The sequence below is a fragment of the Pleuronectes platessa genome, chromosome 1, assembly GCF_947347685.1.
Source record: "Pleuronectes platessa chromosome 1, fPlePla1.1, whole genome shotgun sequence".
Classification (NCBI taxonomy): domain Eukaryota; kingdom Metazoa; phylum Chordata; class Actinopteri; order Pleuronectiformes; family Pleuronectidae; genus Pleuronectes; species Pleuronectes platessa.
This window is the reverse complement of record NC_070626.1, coordinates 29217234-29237027: the sequence shown is the minus strand read 5'-3', so window position 1 is coordinate 29237027 and position 19794 is coordinate 29217234. Positions and strand designations below refer to the sequence as shown.

Genomic DNA, 19794 nt, shown 5'->3' with positions numbered 1-19794 from the left:
ATTATTGGCAGAATTATTTAGGTGATGAATGTATTATACACAAGTACAGCAGTAGTTTACCCAATTAGGTTTAGTGTTACAGTTTGGGAAGCAGTTCACTGCGGCCTGTTGACAACGAGCCGGTGCCTTTGAAGAAAAAACATTCTAATAGGAACCACGCGACCATTTTATATCAATCTGTATTTTTTCAAAGTAAATTGAAAGCTGTGAATTGCTCGTGAAGCGATTCGCCACCTTTGCACAAAGTACCGTGAGTCAGGAGAAACTGCATGGCATGTTTATATGTGCTGTGTTATTCATCTGCCATTTGCCACCAGGTTGGATTATCACTTATGTAAAATAAACGTGTGCAACCCGGACAAACACTAAACTTGCAGTTTTACTTGTGTGTCCTCTGCATTGATTCTGTAAACCTGACATTCAAACTGAAGCTGGGGGGGTGGGGTTGTGGTGCAGTGTGCGCGGTGGGGAAACGGTTTGAAGTGGCACTTATCGCCCTCAGCTTGCCTGCAGCCATCGGCATCAACAGGTGAGAGTGTTGACAGCAGCATCAGGCTCGTTCTCTCCGTCCAGGTGACGAGGGCGGAATGAAATGACGTCCGAGGAGACGTGAGGACGTCCTGTCAGATTGTGTTTTCATCCTGAACAGAAACAATGCAGCACAGCAACACAATCAAATCTGACACATGACCGATATAAACTCATTGTTATTCGTTTGTTGAAGATTGATTCACCCTCTCTGCCGAGGAGCCTCTGCACTTTGCCCCCCCGACTGTGGTTTAACACACTTTTGAAGCTTGAATCCAAAATGATTAACATTATTTTCAGATGTACAACCTTATTACTATGATATTTTGTTCTTTAAACTGATTGATTATAAATTATTTAATTATATTAAACCAAGATGTTCATCCAGGATCTCTCCACCTGATACTTTGTGTTCAACGAGGCAATTTTTTTTTTGAAAATCATGAAGATTCTTCCTGGTAGCAAAAATCTTTACTTCATTGATGAACCAGCTGAGAAAGAAAGACCCTCGACCAGAGCCATGAGGAATACCAATCAAATATGAATCTAGTCCTACAGTTCTTCAGCCCTCCGATAAAATCAAACACACACAGAGCTGCTTTTTAGTTTTTTTTTTATGGTACCGGCAAACTTGCATTAAGAGCTGAGCGACCCCCCGAGCAGTCATATTTAATGTGTTTTTTGAAAACAACAGGAGCTTGTGTGCCGTCACGTCTGGGAGTTGAAGGTTCTGTCTGTGGTTTGTAAACACAGGTTGCTGTGCTGCTGCCTCCTCACTGGCTCAATACAGGGACCACAGAACTTACTATGAAGCACAACTCGTCTACACTGCAACAGGTCAAAGTACACAACAACTATTTTGATTACGCTGCTTTCAAAACTCTGTGTTAATGTGGTGGACTGGGAGACGTTGGTTGTTTCAAAATGAGACAAACTGAATGAAGCGTCAGGCAGAGAGGAAGCTGAGGCCTGTGAGGCTGCCCTGGAAGCTGCAAGGGGGGGGGTAGAAGCCACAAAATGCTCGGGGGAGCCTGAAGGTCGGCCCGGCGCTGTGGTGTGAGATTGTAAATGAGAGAAGGATAGTGATGCATGCTGCAGATAACCACTAAATCAGAATCACTCGCTCTGAGGAAGTCCCATCAGACACAACAGCCGCAAGGCCAGGCAATGAGTTTAATACCGCCTTTGTGTACTGATGGCAGCAAAGGCACAGGGGAATAAATGAATGCATGCACACACACACACACACACACACACACACACACACACAGTTAATCCTTCACACCTTCCATCACACATCAAGTCTTCATGTGAAATATTACTGGATAATATAAATACAAGTAAGTAGGTGGTCTACACAGGTTTCCTCACTCAGACCTGCAGATTGGAGTTTGGTTAATTGGAGATTCTTATATTGTTCATAGGTGTGAAGGGTTTGTTTGTTTGTATATGTGAACTGTTTATTTGTATTTGTACTTGTTCTTATTTGTTGTATTTATTGTGTTTTTATGTTCATTGTATGCACCAATAACCAAAGCAAATTCCAGATTCCTGATTTCTGCATTACTGACTGAAGTCACATCATTGTTCAGGAGCAAGTTGTGGGAGTTTCCTCTTTGGAAATGAATTGATTTCAACTGTTTCTATCATATATCTTTTCAAAATGCAAGCAGGTGCAAATCTGGCAACTTCTTGGACAAACCTAAGAAAATACTCCTCTCTCTCTCTCTCTCTCTCTCTCTCTCTCTCTCTCTCTCTGTTCAGTGAGTGGCAGAGAGTTGGAGCAGCAGTTTGTTACCCAGACAGAGGTTGTGCATTTTGTGACAGAGGCTTTCAGAGCGGTTTCAGACAGGCACTGCAAACCTGAACCTTTCTGGAAGACGCCCTGAGGACATGTATGTAGGGACACAAATGTCCAAACCTAAGACAAAGTCCATGTCGTGTCAGAGTGAGTCAGAGCACAAAGATATAAAAGGCTGAGAAGACAGAACACAAATGAGTGTGTGAATATATATTTTCAATTCACAGTTTTCACATTGACCTATACTTCCCACCATATCCCAGGTTTTATCACATCCCTGCACTTTGACTGTGAGGACAGGACGTCTGCAGGGCTGCTAATCAGATATCTTCATATCGTGACATGTTCGGGTCAAAGGTGTTTATATATATATATATATATATATATATATTTATATCAATGTGATGATTAATCGAGCCTGTAACCTAAGCTGTAAGAAAAGGTAATTACTTTTTTCCATTAGTGATACGTACGATTTTCAGGATCCCAAACTGCCTTAAAGAGCTTTTTGGGATCTGGATGCTTCATCGTTCAGTGTTGTATTTAATTATCAAGCACATATTTTAGAGATTGTAATCAGCAGAGGGAGTTTTAGTACTGTGGCAAAACACTGTACAGATGGGTTATTACATTTCAAATCAATAAGATGTGTGAGGTGTGTGTGTGTGTGTGTGTGTGTTACGATGCTACTCAGAAACATGAGTCATGTACACAAGTCTGTTGGTCATAATAACCTCCTCATCCATCATAGCCCTGGATCTAGAGGACAAGGTTTTCTTTCCTTTTTGTCTGCATCTAGAAATCAAAAACATGTTTTTATGACAAGTGGAGAGAGAGATCATTGCGTTTTTTCATTCTGCTACTGACAATTCCCCAATGTAATCCTAAAGTAATTAAAGATAAATCACTCTTATCCGTTTTCTGCCGTAGCTCAAATCCCTCGGGGCTGTCAATCATAATTTCTCACCATATTTTTATAGCACGTTATGATGCTGTGATGTCATTAGGAGTCTGCACTGTAGCAATAGGTCCTGCAGATAAGTGTCCTCGACCTATTAAGAGTCAGTGTCAACTGTCAGTCATCTTCTTCTTTGTCTTTATTCGGTTAAATGATGGCAACGAACATCAAGGTGTGTTACCGCCGTCCACTGTGTCTATACTGCAGCCAGCCACCAGGTGGCGATCAGGAGAATTTGATTTACAGCCTAGCGTGGTTCACACTTGGGGAAAATAAGAGCACATCGTTAAAGGCAAGATTTATTTACATTTTAAATATTTAATCTAAGTGATGCATTAAATTATGGCTGTAATGATGTTTCCTGTCTTTTTAAATCTTAGGGGACTGCTGTAAAAATAGTCTTGCAGTACTGGTAATATTTTGTTGTCTCTGGTTTGTTCCCTGCAGTCGCTGCTGTGATGTTCTCGTTCCTGACAAACTGCACTTCTGGGAGGACAGAGACCAGAGCTTGAATATCATTGTTCCTACCTACCGACACAAAATGAGTACACACTTGAGAGTCAGCAGCCAAACACACTCGGTATAAATGTTCCCTCCTCGTCTGTGTGCACTACAGCAGGCAGCATGAGGGCCATTGTTTTTCAGCCGGTCATTAATAAATGATAAATGTAGGGATCCGCCACTGCTTCACAATGGCTCTTATTTTATTTTGGAATAAAACGTCATTTTAAATCAGCCGTGCTATCACTCGCGGGTGACTTTTAGTTCAGCTTGGTATTTCTGTTGCTTCTCTTTCTCAATCTCTCTAGGTAAGTTTCTTCAAAGGAGGAGCATTCTTCCTCATTTAATGCAGTACATCAGATAAACGTCAGGTTTCGGTGTCAGCCCCTCAGACCAAACTCTCCCCGCTCTCCAGAAAAAGCCATTTTGCTCCGACGCTGAACCGTCATAGAAGCTGAAATCCACTATAGACGAGAGAGAGACGCTAGTTCCTCCGCTGACAGTAACCTCAAAAGACCAGTCTTCACCGCAGGCGCCACAAGACATGTTTTCTTTACAGGTGTGACTGTTCTTCTTCCTCCGCGGGAAACTCACTCAGACCAGTTTTATCTTCACCTCCACCTACACACCAACAAGCCGACTGCAGCAAGTCCAAGCAGGCGTCAGTTATCACAGTCGGAGAGTCTCTGACGGGGGGGGAAGTCATTTCATTCTCCTGGAAACGTAATGAGCAGCATCGCTTCTAGTACTGTGAAAACTGAAATAAACAAAAAAAAACACCCTTTGTTAAACCTGTCACTCACCACAGGTAAACACCTCGCATTTCTGATCTACTTGACACTTAATAAATTTGTCATTAAGCGTCTCAATTTTTATAAAAACACCTTCATCCCCCGTCTTTCATCAAAATATAAACCAGACGCCAAATAACTGCCAGATGTGCAGAAAGTCATATTAGAGACGGCTGCAGTGTAAACAAGCAGCCGAGCTTCACCCCTGACAAATTGTGTCAATACAGGATTAGTCTCACATTGCCAGACCGATCTCCTCCGCGCTGTGTCAGCGGTGAGGAATGATCCATTATTATTCTCCTATGGGGGGGGGGGGGGGGGGGGGATGTTTGGTCTTCCTTTTATGTCCCTAAACCAATCACAGTTGTCTTTGGCGGCACTGAGGCCAGGATGCATTGCCTCTGCAAAATGGTGTCGGGGGGGAGAGTGTTTGCACATTTTGGTGAAATATTAGAACCTGGGGAGGCGATAACTCCTCGTTGATGTTTGCCGGATCAAATCAAAGTCATATTTTGAATTTTTCATGACCTCATAGGTTTCGAGGTGTCTCCTGTATTGCGATGGGGACAACAGGAAGTGAAATGCAGCAGGAGTAACGCAGCCAATTGCAGGTTCACGCTGTGGTCACACTGGCTTCATAGGAACATCCGCCAGTCCTGGGTCAAAGCAAGAAGCTGTGCAATTGAAATCCCATTATGACAAATTAATGGATTTATTCTCAGCCAGTTTGGCCCGAGTGTTAAACCTGCAGCCTGCGTCCGCTGAGTCAGACTAATACCGAGTTCATTCAGTGTCAGCCTCACACGATCATTAAAAAGAGACTCTGTCCTTTTATTACATATTGTATTCTCATAACAATGTGGCACATTTTTCCATTTAGAAACCGTCAGACTGCTCCTTCATTCACTGGAGCCTACGAGTTCAGTGAGAGTAAGAACTGTCCTCACTCAAAACTCGGCTCGGGCTAACGCTGCACTGAACAAACAGGCAGGGTTTCCTTCCTGGAATGTTGTGTAATATAGTTTTGTCTCCACTCTGCGATTTGTGTAGTCACAAACACAACGTTTACATGTCTTTGTCCTCCTGAGCTCCATGAAGAATTCATTCAGAAGGAACAAATGGTTGGAGAACAGAATCACTTCCTGAAACAATCCAATCATTCCTCAGCTCAGTTGATCTCTCACTCGGCTGTGAGCAGACATAGTGTTGTACACACTGAGGTGTACAGATATTTGTTGTCTCTATTGACTGGAGAGTCCAGGCCTTCAATGGGGACAGAGACTGGGGACAACGTGCAGTACTGGGCCAGGTTGAAGCCGAGGTCCCAGCCGCTGCAGGAGAACATCTACCTCTTCCAGGGGAGCTATCAGGGCTTGTTGCTCATGGTTGATCATTTTGAACTTTGTCTACAAAGCCACATGAACACAAATCTACATCTTTGTTTTACCAGCTTTTTGCTGAAGAACTTTGACCCGAGTGAGACGTTGAATCAAATCCAAAAAGAACTTAATGATTCTGCTGTTTCCAAACATTTGCTTTGTCCTGATTGGTACAAACAAGACATTGAGGATTATTACAGAACAACAGTCGGATCCGGACGTGGAGCTGCCATGCAGAACTAAACCCATCACTCCACCATGTGTGTGCATGTCTCAGCTGCTCTTAGGATAATTGCTCCAAGCTGTGGGGGTCATGACTCTTTATATTCCAGCTGTGGAATCTACAACTAGCAGTAATCAACTCTTTCTAGCAAAAGATCTAATAATCTTCAGCGTTTGTCGACAACGTAAGAGATAAAAAAATCTTGATATCATCATCAGATCTTGTCTCGCTCATCATGAGGCGCTTATTGAGGAAGAACAGTGTCTGTCGTTCACTGGGGGGGGGGGGGGGGGGTCAGCAGGTGGGCCACCGCGAGCCACCTAATCTCTGTGCCACAACAAGTCTCCTCTGGGCTCCGACTATTAATAACAGCAGAGGAAGGGCGCGAGCGAGCTGAGGAAGAGGAGAGGTCTAAGTGGGGAGGCATTAATCAGATGTGCTGAGGACTGGGAGCCAGGGAAGTCTTATCGGGAACAAGCAGATACTTTGCAGCAGCATCCAGTTCAACAAACATAGGGATTTACTTTTTACTTCTTTTTTTTGTTGGGTTCATGTCCCGTCCACTAACATGGAGGAGATGCAGTTTATGTTTTGCTGTAGCAAGCCACCAGGGGGAGATAGAGACGCTTTGGCTCCACTTTTCATGAGCTGCCATGTCGTCCATGTTTGTTTAGTCTATGGTGTAGCTTAATAATAACTAAGTAATATATGGATAAACACACAGGAGCCAGTTCTCTTTGTGTTGTTTACGTACATTAAATTCAAATATGATCAGTTCTTCATCTCAGCTACAAATATGAACAAAACAAAGCGATTTTAACCAATAACACACAATCCATGTCATCGTTTCTGTGCACACTGTGTGATTGTTAAATTCCAACTGACACTGTTCAAGTTAGTCGTCTGCGTTGGAAACCAAAAGCTGACAACGTGTGAGCTCTCACTGTCGGGTCCGATAGTCGAGCCGCGACCTGACTGCTCCCACGCTGCGTTCCCATTGGTCCCTCCAGACCGTGGCTGCCTGGACCATCTGTTCCCATCGGTGAGCCCAACATCCAGAAAGAGAGAAAGAGAAGCTGACGTCTCTCTCTGGTGTGTCGGCCATGACAGGACGGGGAGGAAACAGTGAACAGGAAGGTTTCTCATGTTGGTTTGTGGCCTGGTTTCATTTTCCCTATGTTTTGCCAGTTCAAAAGGACGATGTGAAAACGAAAGGAGCCGAGATTGGGAAATAGAATCGGGAAAAGGGTCGACCAAAATTTCAGGCATGTCAGTCAATGTCAACTTTATTTAAGTAGCATATTTAAAACAACTTGGTTGACAAAAGCGCTTTACAAAGTAAAAGGTACAACAAGAAAACAGAGATACATATAAAAATACTACTAATAAAAAATATAATAAAAAACCTGCTTGGATAAACATTGTCTAAACTCGAAAAAAGGAAGGCCAAAGAGAAGAGATGTGTTTTTTATGATTCTGAGTGTGCGAGGGAGAATGGTAAAATAATTTGTGTCTCTGAAATCAGCTCAAAAACAAGCTCATTAGTACTTTCTCTTACCACTGTAATATTTTAACTTTGTGATATTTCATTACTTATTAAAGAACAAACATAGGTGTGAACATATGCTGCAGTTTTCTGTAGTAAACAGATGCATTGCTGCAGTTTTCCATTCCACGAGAAGCACTCGTTCATGCTCTGAGTTCACGCTCTGCTTCAAAACAATTCAGAACAGAAAATCCTCTTTTCCACAGCATGAGATTCAATCCCGGACTCGATCTACCGGCGCCGCTGCAGATCTGAAGTTTCACACGTGGGCCCGTTGTACATCATCCCCCCACTGGAGCGTGAAATGTGGAAAAAGAAATGTGACTACAGTTATTACAAGCAGAGAGTCAACAATGTGCACCCCACTACTGCCCAGGGATGTTTGAACATTGAGTAACTGAACCATCTGCTCTCTCTGTCTCTCTCTCTCTCTCTCTCTCTCTCTCTCTCTCTCTCTCTCTCTCTCTCTCCTCTCTCTCTCTCTCTCCCACACGCACACATTTATTTCTTCAAGACCATCTCTCCTTGGGGAGCATATATGCGACGCAGCGATCCAACACTAATTCCACTGCCTCTGCCCGGTATAATCCAATCTGCTCTATAGTGGGGAAACAGGGGAAGAGGCAGAAAAAAAGAAGAGAAGAGAAGAAGAAGCCTCACAAACAAATAAATAACTCGTCTTCCTGACAGCTGCAGCCGACTCCACATTTTTTCCTGCCACGTATATATTCCTCTGGATTTGATTTCGCCAAATGCACTTGTGAGATCGAGCAGAGTGAGGTAGACAATAATGTCTACCCCATATTACACTTAGATAAAGCAGAAACAGAATTTCAGATTGGAACCGCTCTTCATTTTGAGAGTGTGATGGTTTTAAAATGCAGACGGCTCCACTTCCCCCAGAAGAACATGAATATTTCACCCTCTGCCAACGACGGCTCATTGGTGGAATGTTTTTCGAAGGCCGTGATCATGCCTCGGCAATTAGCAAAGCGGTTATGTGATGATTAGGGGGCGGTGTCCAACATGAAGGTTGCCGGTTCAAACCCCACTCTTCCCCATCTGCATGCCGAAGTGTCCTTGGCAAGATACTATACCCCTAAGTGGCCCCTCATAAATGTTGAGTGTACTAAAAATGTAAGTCGCTTTGGACAAAAGCGTCAGCTAAATGACATGTAATGTAATAATGATTATTGTCGTTGTTGTTTTTTGCATCACCAGCTTCTCCTGCCTTGCAACAGAGCTGCCCACTTTCGCCGACAAGACAGTTTTAATACACCTTGTATATTTAAAATCTTTACAATAAGCTGTTTGAGTTAAATCCTGATACTTAGCTGTAAGTGAGAGTTTGTGTGCAGAGCGTGAGGGCTGCGTCACTCTGTTGCGTATCATGTGTGTGTTTGTTGTGCACACAGGGAGCGTGTGTCTGCTGCGTGTTCGATGCAGAGCAGGCATCTACTGGTCCTGCAAATATTTCACAACAAAAACATTGTCAACACAAATGAGTGGTCTCAGTCAGAGCTGGGAGTGCTTTTACTTTGAAACGAGTACAAAAAGTGTTTTTATATTCAACTGAAATACACTGAAGCAGTAGTGAAAGATAATTTCACTGTCTATTCTGGAGGCGTGGTCGAAATGATGTATCAGTTGCCCAAATATGGAGGAGCCTTCGAATATGGAAACAGCTTAATTGTGCAGCTGTGATGATATCAGCCTTCAAATGACACCTCAGAAACATTAAGACGGAGCTAATGTGTCATTAATCTAATTTACAGATTGATTAACGATTGTGGATATTTTATTTCTGCGGCCGTGTCCTGCAGCTGTAAATATATGGAGCAGATGATTTCAGCAAATTAAAATCCTCCACATGTGTCCAGGTTGATCGTGTCCATGATAAACTGAGGCAGATGAGTGAGTGAGAATGAGTGTGAATCCTGAACAGAGGATGAATCACAGCTTGTACCTGGCTCCACAGTTAGACAGGACAACCTTAATACCACAGCTTCCAGTTCAAAGAGATTCAGAGTCTCTTTTCAAAACTGGAAATTCTTTACACGACTGCATGAAATCACTTGATCCCTTCAACTCCAGGACACTGAATCGATTCGCCAGCAGAAGTAACGGTCGGTGAAATTAGCGAAGGAGGAAGAGCAAAGCGCTTTTCTGGGGCCGATCTCACAGTTTGCATTTCCTCTCTGCCTCTGTAATATTTCCATTAACCAGTCCTGACTCCCGTCCTCTCCTCCGCAGCCGCCCACATCTCTCTGTGCAGCTCTCGTCCCCCTTGAAACATTTAAGTCATGCACCAGGCAGATTCCTGAAAAGCAAGGGGGGGGGGGGGGGGGGGGGTCGTCAGGGGAGAGAAACCTCTTCTGAGGATTAGTAACTAATCCGGGTTCTGGTCTTGGAGGCTCTGACCTCGTCCTCCTGTCCATCAAACCACTGGGAGCTCTGGTGGCAGGGTCCCCACTAATGGGTGGGGGCTTTAGGGGTTTACAGGGAAGGAGTGATGGGGTGTTCGTTAGCAGGCCACAGGAGTATTAGCTGCTTGTGTTACTTAGTGAGGATCGGCTGCTGCTGGAGTGGATGTGCAGAGACTGGCAGGTTTAATCTGATCCAACAATTCAGGGGACAAGTCAAACCTCAAGACTATGAAACTGTAAGAGTCTTATCTAAGTGAGATTTACTGACGTTTTAAACTCTTTTATTTTGTGCACAAACACTTAAATATCTCATTTGTAAAATCTCTGCAACCACATCTGTTATTAAACTGCACGGAAAAAAACATACAGGTCCCCCCCACGAGCTGAAATACATGGTTGCAAATGTACCTTTTCATTTTCAAGAAATCATTTGGCAGCGAGGGAGGTCTGCTGCTCTGAGGCCAGTTCCCTGTGATGATGATGACAGCTACACTCAGACTGGAATTACTCTTCAATTCGCTGTCTGCACATAAGACTGTATTAACAGACTCTGAGCCATTGCAGCAGGTATTTACCTGATCCCTGGTCAGTTCATTTACCGAGTGATTACCGTGTGTTTGAGGAAGAGGAAGAGTTGTGAGGAAGAGACCATGAAGGGGACAGAACTGCAGTCGGGCTTCAAACACATGATTCATCCAGTGTTTGTGATTCCCTGACATAGAACAGTTCACTGACCTGAAGCCAGATGTGGGGATTAGTACTTTTAACTCCAATAATTCTCTGTGCTACAGAAACAATATACATCTCCTCTTTCTTTAATGCATTGTACAAGTACAGTACATACTGTAGTGAGTGTGGTACACTGGTTAAATTGGGAAAAAGGAGCACAGAGGCTTTAATTGCAGCTATAACGTGGCGTACAATGCATCCTACTGTAAATATTGATTGTGTTATTTCAGATGTCCCTCTGGAGACACAGACACTCCACCTCACAGACCAGCGTTTGGCCCGTTCTTCATTGTGTCTGTCATTAATGAGTCACCGCGCAGCAGATGCTCTCCTGTCTCCCGTCTCAGAACATAATTACATGACTGATGTGTGTGGACAAGCAGAGAAGTGCCTTTTCGGTCCCACTGTCAATCACACGGCCGCACGGGGAACGAGTGGGCAGGTCCTCCAACGTCTGATTGATATAGAAATTAGACAACTGACCAATCAAGGTCTGCTCTCTACACATCAAGCAGGAAAAGAGACAATGTATGACTTTAAAGAACAATCACAACCGGATGAGGTAATGTTATGAGGTCAAATGGTTTTAATGAAGATATTAATTGATTTTAATGATCTCTACCAGATTTCACCGGTTTGGATTTGGACCTGACGTCTCTGTGAAGAAACTGATTCTCAAAGTTTGCGAGTGGAAGGAGAATCGACGTCTTGACGTTGGCGGAAAGAGTTTACAGAAATAATTGGATTGTGCCATTTTGTTTTTCCTCCTTCTTCGTTAAGCAGCATCTGTTCAGCTACGAGCTAAATGCACTTCCTGTGTGTAAATGTGAAAAAATAAAAACAAAAAACGAATACACAACAGATGTGAGTACTAGAGCCTCAGGATACAAATTTACATCCGTTAAAAAATAGCGTGCGTAGTGGAGTGCTTCAACAAACTAAGTCTTATTCAAAGACCCACTGCAATATTTCACTTTCGTCTTTGATTAGATAATAAGGAATCATTCCCAGATGTGTAGGAGAGGTGCTAACATCTGTAACTGGTATAAACAATAATACACAAAGTTTGTCTAAACATTTAGGTTCACATATTACCTTCAGCGAGGCGGTTATGTTTTCACCTGCTAGTTTACAGGATTATGCAAAAAACGACTGGACAGATTTCCACAGCACCTGGTGCATTATGGGTAATGGAAAAATCAAGGAGAATCGGCGTCTTGACGTTGGCGGTCAGAGTTCGGAAAAACTTCGGAAAGAGTTTGCAGAAATAATTGGATTGTGCCATTTTGTTTTTCCTCCTTATTCGTTAAGCAGCATCTGTTCAGGTGTGAGCTAGATACACTTCCTGTGTGTAAATGTGTAAAAAGAGACGACAACAAAAGAAAAACAAAACACAACTTTAAACACACAAATTTATACCCGTTAGTGACGTGCTTCAACAAACTAAACATTTAAGTTCACATATTACCTTCACCAAGATGGTTATGTTTTCACCTGCTAGTTTACAGGATTATACAAAAAACAACTGGACAGATTTTCACAGCACCTGGTGCATTATGGGTAACAGAAGAATACATTAAACATTATGCAGATCTGGATCCTGGTGGAAAATTTTGGATTTTCTTATTCACTTCCTATAACAATGTGAGCTGCAGCATTTTGCATCATTTTCAATTATTTCCCAGAAAGTAATTTATGGATCCTGATGAAAATTACCAAGCTAATTTAAAGGACTGATATTTTACGAGTGTGAGCAGTTTTGGTTCAGATCCAAATAAAAGTCTGGATCTAGTGAAGGTGTCTCCTTGGCCGAGCCGTGTGCTCTCTGGCTGCCCTTCCACTTTAAACGTTTAAAATCTTCAGCCTGGTATTTTGTGGCACCGGCGACATGAGCTTCAATCATTCCTGGAATAATAAAAACAGTTTTGAAAAGAAATCACAGGGGTCGTGTAGTGTAGTGAAAGTGTGTGAATTTTGACAATCTGTTCACCTGCATGTGACAGCAGGACAAAAACCAAGGCCACAGAAACACGCAGTGATTGAAAAGTCAATTTATTTGGACTGTGCTGAAAGGTCCGACCGGTGAGACTCAACGTGTTTCGGCCTGAACCAGCTCTGCCGGCTCTGCTCCATTTGTCTATTGTGCAAGACGTGGTTTAGGACTTAATGTGAGCTCTCCAGAGGAAGAGAGGCCATCACAAACCCCTGCTGACATGCCAAGCTATTTTTATTTCCCTCTTTGAATTGCGACGCTGCTCGGCACAGCGTGAGCTCTGCGATGCTCGGTCTCCGAACTGTGGAAACACAAAAGAATACCGCAAAAAAATTAGGAGAGAGGGAAACAAAGAGAGAGAAGACAGTGAGGACTGAATAAAGGAATCTGCATGATGGGATGTCAATTGGTTTTAAACTAACAGATTAAAGAAATGGATGATGATGCAACTGAGGTGAGGAAAATGAGAGAAATGAGAAACCCTAACCCTTCCCAGTAGGGTGAGCTGACCCCGGGACGGGTTAGGGTTAGAGGGAGGGGGGGGGGGGGGGGGGGGGGAGAGGTCTCCAGCTACAAAAGAGTGATAGGTGATGTCAGGAGGGAGAACTCTTTTCATTAAAAAACTAGTAGACACTCCAATACGATTCTTCTGTATGTTCCAAATTTAAACAATTATAATAAACCTAAACAGATTCAGATTTTCAACTTTTAATTATTGCTCCATTTGTGTTGAATTTTGGATCAAAAAGATTCAGGGCGACTGTTGAAAAGATGTTTTACCGCCTGAGAGTCAGAACTGTGAATTTAATTTAAATTCTAAAGTTAGCTGCAGAGTCAAAGGGACGTTTAAACCAAATAATAAATCTCTAAGTTTGCAAAACAACTATCAGCTCTACTTTCCAGTTCTGCTTTTAAACAGCTGGGGTTAAGATCTGATTTGATTTATGATCTATGGTCAGTATCACTGACTTATTGAAGAGGAAACTCTGAAATGATACAGGATTGAAAACATCTGATGAAAACACAACAAGCTCCCGGACTCAAAGTCAAATAAACAGTGCATTGGGTTCAAGTTACAGCTTTTTATAGGTCATGGGAAACTTTGTTAACATAGATGGAATCATAAACACTTGTTGAAGAATGTGATAAACTGGATATGAATACATATTTATACAGATAACACTCCACAGTTCATTGGGTTCTTCTTTCCTGGGTCATGCCCTAACTTTCATCAAAGTTGTCCTGCTCCTAGGTGAGTAAAAAAAATGTTTTTAAATAATCCTGCTGACAAACAAACGAACAGCAATGAAAACACAACTTTCTATAAATATCACGTTATGTTGATTTGGGGCATTTGCTGAAACGACTGACAGCCTCTGCCAGTCACTATTTTTTTTAGATTCAAATTAAATTTCAAAGTAAAGTCAAGCTTCAGTTGCATTCTCTGCAGGAGTCTTTGCAAGTAGGTGGAAGGGATAATGGCAGCGCAATTATAATGTATCCGTGTGAAGGTTGAGTGGTAGATTACACAGGCTGTTAGGAGGCAGAGATTTAAGAGCAACACTTTGGATGCAGATCTTTTTCTGTGGAGCTGAGCTACATTGAAGATTAATTAACTGTCTCCTGCGATGGGAGGCAGACAAACATGGAGACACGTTTCCAGGCCAGTTCACTCTCTCTCTCTCTGTGAGTCACCCCTGTCGTCATTCTTCAACGGGTTCATACTGCGTCAAGGTTGGGTTGTTTATTTATTTATTATTTATTTATTTACTGCTTCTCTTCTCAGCTCGTCACAAATGCCACGAACCGACTCCGGTTGGAGACAGCCTCCGATGTGAGAGTCGGAGTGATACCCATCTGCTGCACCTGCGAGGTGTGGATTGATCCGTTAAGTCAATATGGCAGCCCTGGGGGGGGGGACGGCAGGAAAGGTATGTGCACACACACACACACACACACACACACACACACACACACACACACACACACACACACTCTGATCTCTAGAGACAAACACAGCGAGGACCAAAGTGGCAATCAGGACAACATTAATCTCCCTGCACAATTTGAAAGTTAATATCCGATTAGAAGAGATCCTTGTGAGGAAATGTGAGAGAAGATGAGTCAGCGACCGGAGCGGTGAGGTTCTGGACATGATGCAATGAGAGAGCAGAAGGTGGCTGGAGGGAGGAGACATGCAGGGCATTGGCATTACCACCACAACCCCCCCCCACACACACACACAGACCAACACGCTCCACAGAATATGCTTGTTGGAGCCCTCTACACGATGGAAACCACAGATGTCTGCCGTGCGCTGACGAGGGCTGCAAGTGGTCCGTCTCAGGCTGAGAGACAAATGTCGCCGGGGTCAGCGACTCGTGAAGGTCACGTGATGCATCGCCCCCCCCCCTTCTGTCAGCGTGACCACGCCGTGGCCTGCGACAGGCAGCCATCCGAAAATAAGCTCCAGCAGCTTCCTGGTCTCTTTTTCTGTGTGTCTGGCTGAGCAGCAGGAGAGCAGAGGAAGCAGCCTGTCACTCGGATTCCTCCTCCTCCTCCCTGCAAATGTTCTGCAAGTGATTATATTATATTATACGTGGTCCTTTTGTAACACGTATATCTATCATTTTGAAAATGAAAAGTACGACGGTATTATTGACAGAGAGTGTAAAATGTGTGAGTCAGTGCCTCTGGAGCATTTATGTAATTGTGCTTCTTGACGCGTGATGTTTTCTTCTTTCTAAAAAGAAACAGTGAAATTGCAGCTGTCGCTCTGTCTAACTGCAAACACCCAGAGAAAAAAATAATAATGACAATCATAATGGTGGAATCAATGACCTGTGTACTCTGTTTATTGATCGAGCGAGTACAGCCGCTGTCGAGGCCTCCGCGGGGAATTGGACCACAATAATTAGAGGGTGTTTTGTGTGCATCGGGTGAAGCATTGACGAATCGTGTCTGCCCCTGTCAGCTTGGTAGGAGTTAAGAATTAACATCAGCGCTGCAGAAGTTAGGACGAATCGTTGATTCCTCCTCGGAGTCGAGAACTGCTCAGAGCTCCACAGATCAATCAGGAGCTTTGTGGGAGAATCGTTTTCAGGTTTTCTTTGTGTAGTAAGAAAGCAAATGAGACAATCCACCCAACACTAAAGGTCTTTTTGGTGTCTGTGTGTTTTCATATCATCTCACAAGTCATGGCTCAAAGACAGAGATCTTCACTGAGCTACAGAGAGCAGCAGCAGACATGTGGATGGAGGTCTGGTTAGAATAACTTCAACCTGCTGGGAAATCATGAATAATGGGGAGTTTTCTTTCCTCTGATGTAAACCCAGTGAACACTTCATCAACTGTTCAGCACCAAACCAGTTTGGTAAAGAAAGGTGGTGAATATGGAGACATCAGGATGTTCTGAATCTGTGGGTGGAGACCAAAATGGATCAAATGTACCCTCGTCCCTCAGGAGGAGCTGGAATTTTTTATCTGTGGTTTGTCTGGAACATCCTGCTGAGACTATAAGTGGAAGAAAACTGATAGTGGATGAAACATGACTCTAACATAATTAAATAAAGAGATAGTAGTCTGTTAGCCAGGTCTTTGTTTTGGTTTTACAACACAGATACAACTATGGGATAAACCCACCGAGCGGTAACTGTCCAGCACCAAACCACTTGAGTAAAGAAACCAAGCAAAATCAAAGACATGAAGATATTAAATTGAATATTTAGGTTGGTGGAGACAGGGAAAGGATAGACCCACCCTCCTCTGGTGGAGGAGCTGGGAAGTGTGGCTGTAGAGAGGGACGCCTGGAACATCCAGCTGAGTGACCTGATCTCTGAAAAGCAGAAACAAATGGATGGATGGATAGAAAGTGGATAAAACAACAGACACAATGTCAGTCACTAGAGACGTAACTTTCTCTAGTCAGTAATATTTCAAAGCTGTTGTTTCTGTCCCTTCAACCACAACTGGCCGACAAAACAAAAACATGAAGTAGAGAGTTTCTGGAAGAAGAATCTCTCTCTAAATGCTGAGGGGATGAAACTGTGACGTCAGCAGCAGTGGAACGTGACACTTTGTTGTTTCTGCTGCTTAATGGCCGCCACAGTGATATAAATACACTCGATGGAGGAGGCAGAGAAAAGCCACATGATCAAACACGGACTCATGTTCCAGGATGACCCCCGAGGACTCGAGGTCCCGGGGACGTGACATGAAATAAAGAACTGATGATGAGCATCTGGTTTCCAACACGACCGTATCAACACTGGAACGGTTCATCTGCTTTTAAAACATCAATACCTCCTCCTCATGTCTGAAGCTGTTGTTTTCCAAAAATGTGTGTTTTTTAGGTATTGCTGTGGTGGAAGTGGTGAAGTGAAATATTCCATGTAATTATAGATATGGATTTTCAATTATTTTACAGCAAGAATTAGCATGACAGGCGATTTTCTGTTCAGCCACGCACAGCTGGAAACCCAGAGCTCCGTGGCTTCATCCCAAGACAGTAACGCTCTTAGTTGTTAACCACTGGATTAACACCGTCCTGTCCCTGGAAAGGACCATCCTCTCGGGGGGGGGGGGGGGGGGGGGGGGGGGGGGAATCGTCTTTCTGTATGAGACAGAGGAAGAAGCGTGACTGGGACAGAAAGTGACTGTGATAGAAATGGGTCAGCGAGAGACACGGTGGACACTTCTGTGCATTTGGATAAAACGCACTGAACCACTCGCTGTGATTACCTCTGACATTAAACCAGGATTGTTAATAATGTGTTAGAATGTGACAGAGGGTTCAATCCCCTTCACACACCCAATAGGAGTAATTATTGCTCTGTGTTATGGTATTAGACGTGATTTTCTGCTCAAGTCCAGAATACTGGATTTCTTTTTTTTTACATGTATTTTTTATTGGTTGTTAGACAAGATGTACACTGTCACACATGTTGCAATATTTCAATTAAATTTCTTTTTGTGTCAATGTACAATGAAACAGTAGCATTTTAACAATTTACATTTTTATATTTTTATAAACCCCATCCCACCCTAACATTCCTTGTGCCACAAACAAAAAAAAAACAAAACAAAAAAAACAACAAAAAAAAACAAAAAAAAAAGGGGGGGGGGGGGGAGTTCTCCTAAGATGAAAGTGTTTGCGCTTTACGTTAACGCCATATACTAATGAGAGGGGAGAGTGACAAGTTTGTCAAAATAAACTAGTAAAGGGTCCCAGACTTTGTTGAATTTTCCGGTTGATCCTCTAAGAAAGTATTTAACTTTTTCAATTTTTAAAAACATCATCATATCAGAAAGCCACACAGATGCCTTCGGTGGTAATTGGGATTTCCATTCCAAGAGAATTCTCCTTCGAGCAATTAGAGTGGCAAAGGCAATAACATTTTTCTTGTTAGTGGCTGTCGCAGTGTCGTTACCCCTTACCCCAAATATAGCCATTAAAGGGCTAGGTTGTAGATGTAGGCCAAAAGCAACATTCAAAATCCCAAATATTGATTTCCAAAACTCTTCCAACTTGGAGCACGTCCAGAACATATGAGCTAGGTCTGCGTTAGTGGCTTTACAGCGATCACACGTATCATCTAGTTCAGGGTATATTTTTGCAAGCCTGGCCTTACTATAGTGAGTACGGTGGAGAACTTTAAATTGAATCAGATTGAGGCGTACACAAGAAGAGGTTCCATTTACACAGCTAAGAGCTCTAACCCATGTCTCGTCTGAAATGGCTGTTCCTAATTCTTCCTCCCATTTTGTCTTGATGTCTTCGGTTGATACACTACTAAACGACATAATTGAATTATATAAATTAGAGATTTGGCCCTTCAAAGTTAAGGGAATCTTTAGTATGACATCTAAGTTTGAACTTTCCGGTAATTGAGGGAACGATGGGTTGTACGTTTGAATAAAGTGGCGTATCTGAAGATATCGGAAAAAACTGGATTTAGAAATAGAGTGTTTTTTGGCCAAATCCGTGAAAGTAGGAAAAATATTATCTATGAAAAAGTCCTTGCATGTAGTAAGACCCATAGTGTTCCATTGTATGAATGTGACATCAAGTTCAGCAGCTGGAAAAAGGTGGTTATTACATATGGGACTTAGCATAGAAAGGCCAGACAATTTAAATGTTTGCCTGAATTGTATCCAAATTCTTAGGGATGAGCGCACTACTGGGCTTGAGGAAAACTGTGATGGGGAGAGAGGAAGTTTTGTTGTTAACAGTGCAGGAAGTGATGACAGATTACAGAGCTTTGCCTCCTCACTGCACCAACCCGTGTCTGGGGCCTGAAACCAGTACATTATTTTTTGCAGATTCGCTGCCCAATAATAAACCCTGAAATTTGGGAGAGCAAGCCCACCCCCTTTTCTCGGTCTTTCAAGCAATGTTTTACGAAGTCTTGAAGATTTACCTCCCCATATGAAACTTGAGAGTAGGGCATCAAGTGAACGGAAGAAGGATTTTGGCAGGAAAACTGGGATGCTCTGGAACAAGTATAAAAATCTAGGCAACACATTCATCTTGACGCAGTTGATTTTCCCAGCCAAAGAAAGGCAAATAGCACTCCATCTCTGGAGGTCAGATTTTAGTTTCTCCATTATAGGTGTGAAGTTGGCCTTAAACAATTCAGAAAAAGAAGGGGTGATATTTATTCCCAAATACTTAAAACCTGAATGTGATATACAAAATGGCAAGTCTGTGTCTGGAATCTGCTTTGCCTTATCGTTGATAGGGAAACACACACTTTTTGAATAGTTAATTCTATAACCTGAAAAACCACCAAAGTCAACCAGAATCTTCAAAAGTTCGGATTTACAGGATAGCGGGTCCGTTAAAAATATTAAGAGATCATCAGCATACAAGGAAGCTTTATATTCCATCTCCATCCTTCTAATGCCATGTATGGATGGT

The 19794-nt window shown here is 42.9% G+C and overlaps 1 protein-coding gene across 1 annotated transcript in view; it reads right to left on the bottom strand.

Annotated features, from left to right (window-relative positions):
- Nucleotides 1-7221, bottom strand: part of mapk8ip1b (mitogen-activated protein kinase 8 interacting protein 1b) — a 28168-nt gene extending 20947 nt beyond the window's left edge. The window contains exon 1 of the mRNA XM_053438048.1: nucleotides 7126-7221. Within this exon, the coding sequence (XP_053294023.1) occupies nucleotides 7126-7221 (96 nt within the window). The remainder of the gene's footprint in view (nucleotides 1-7125) is intronic.
- Nucleotides 7222-19794: the final 12573 nt, after the last annotated feature.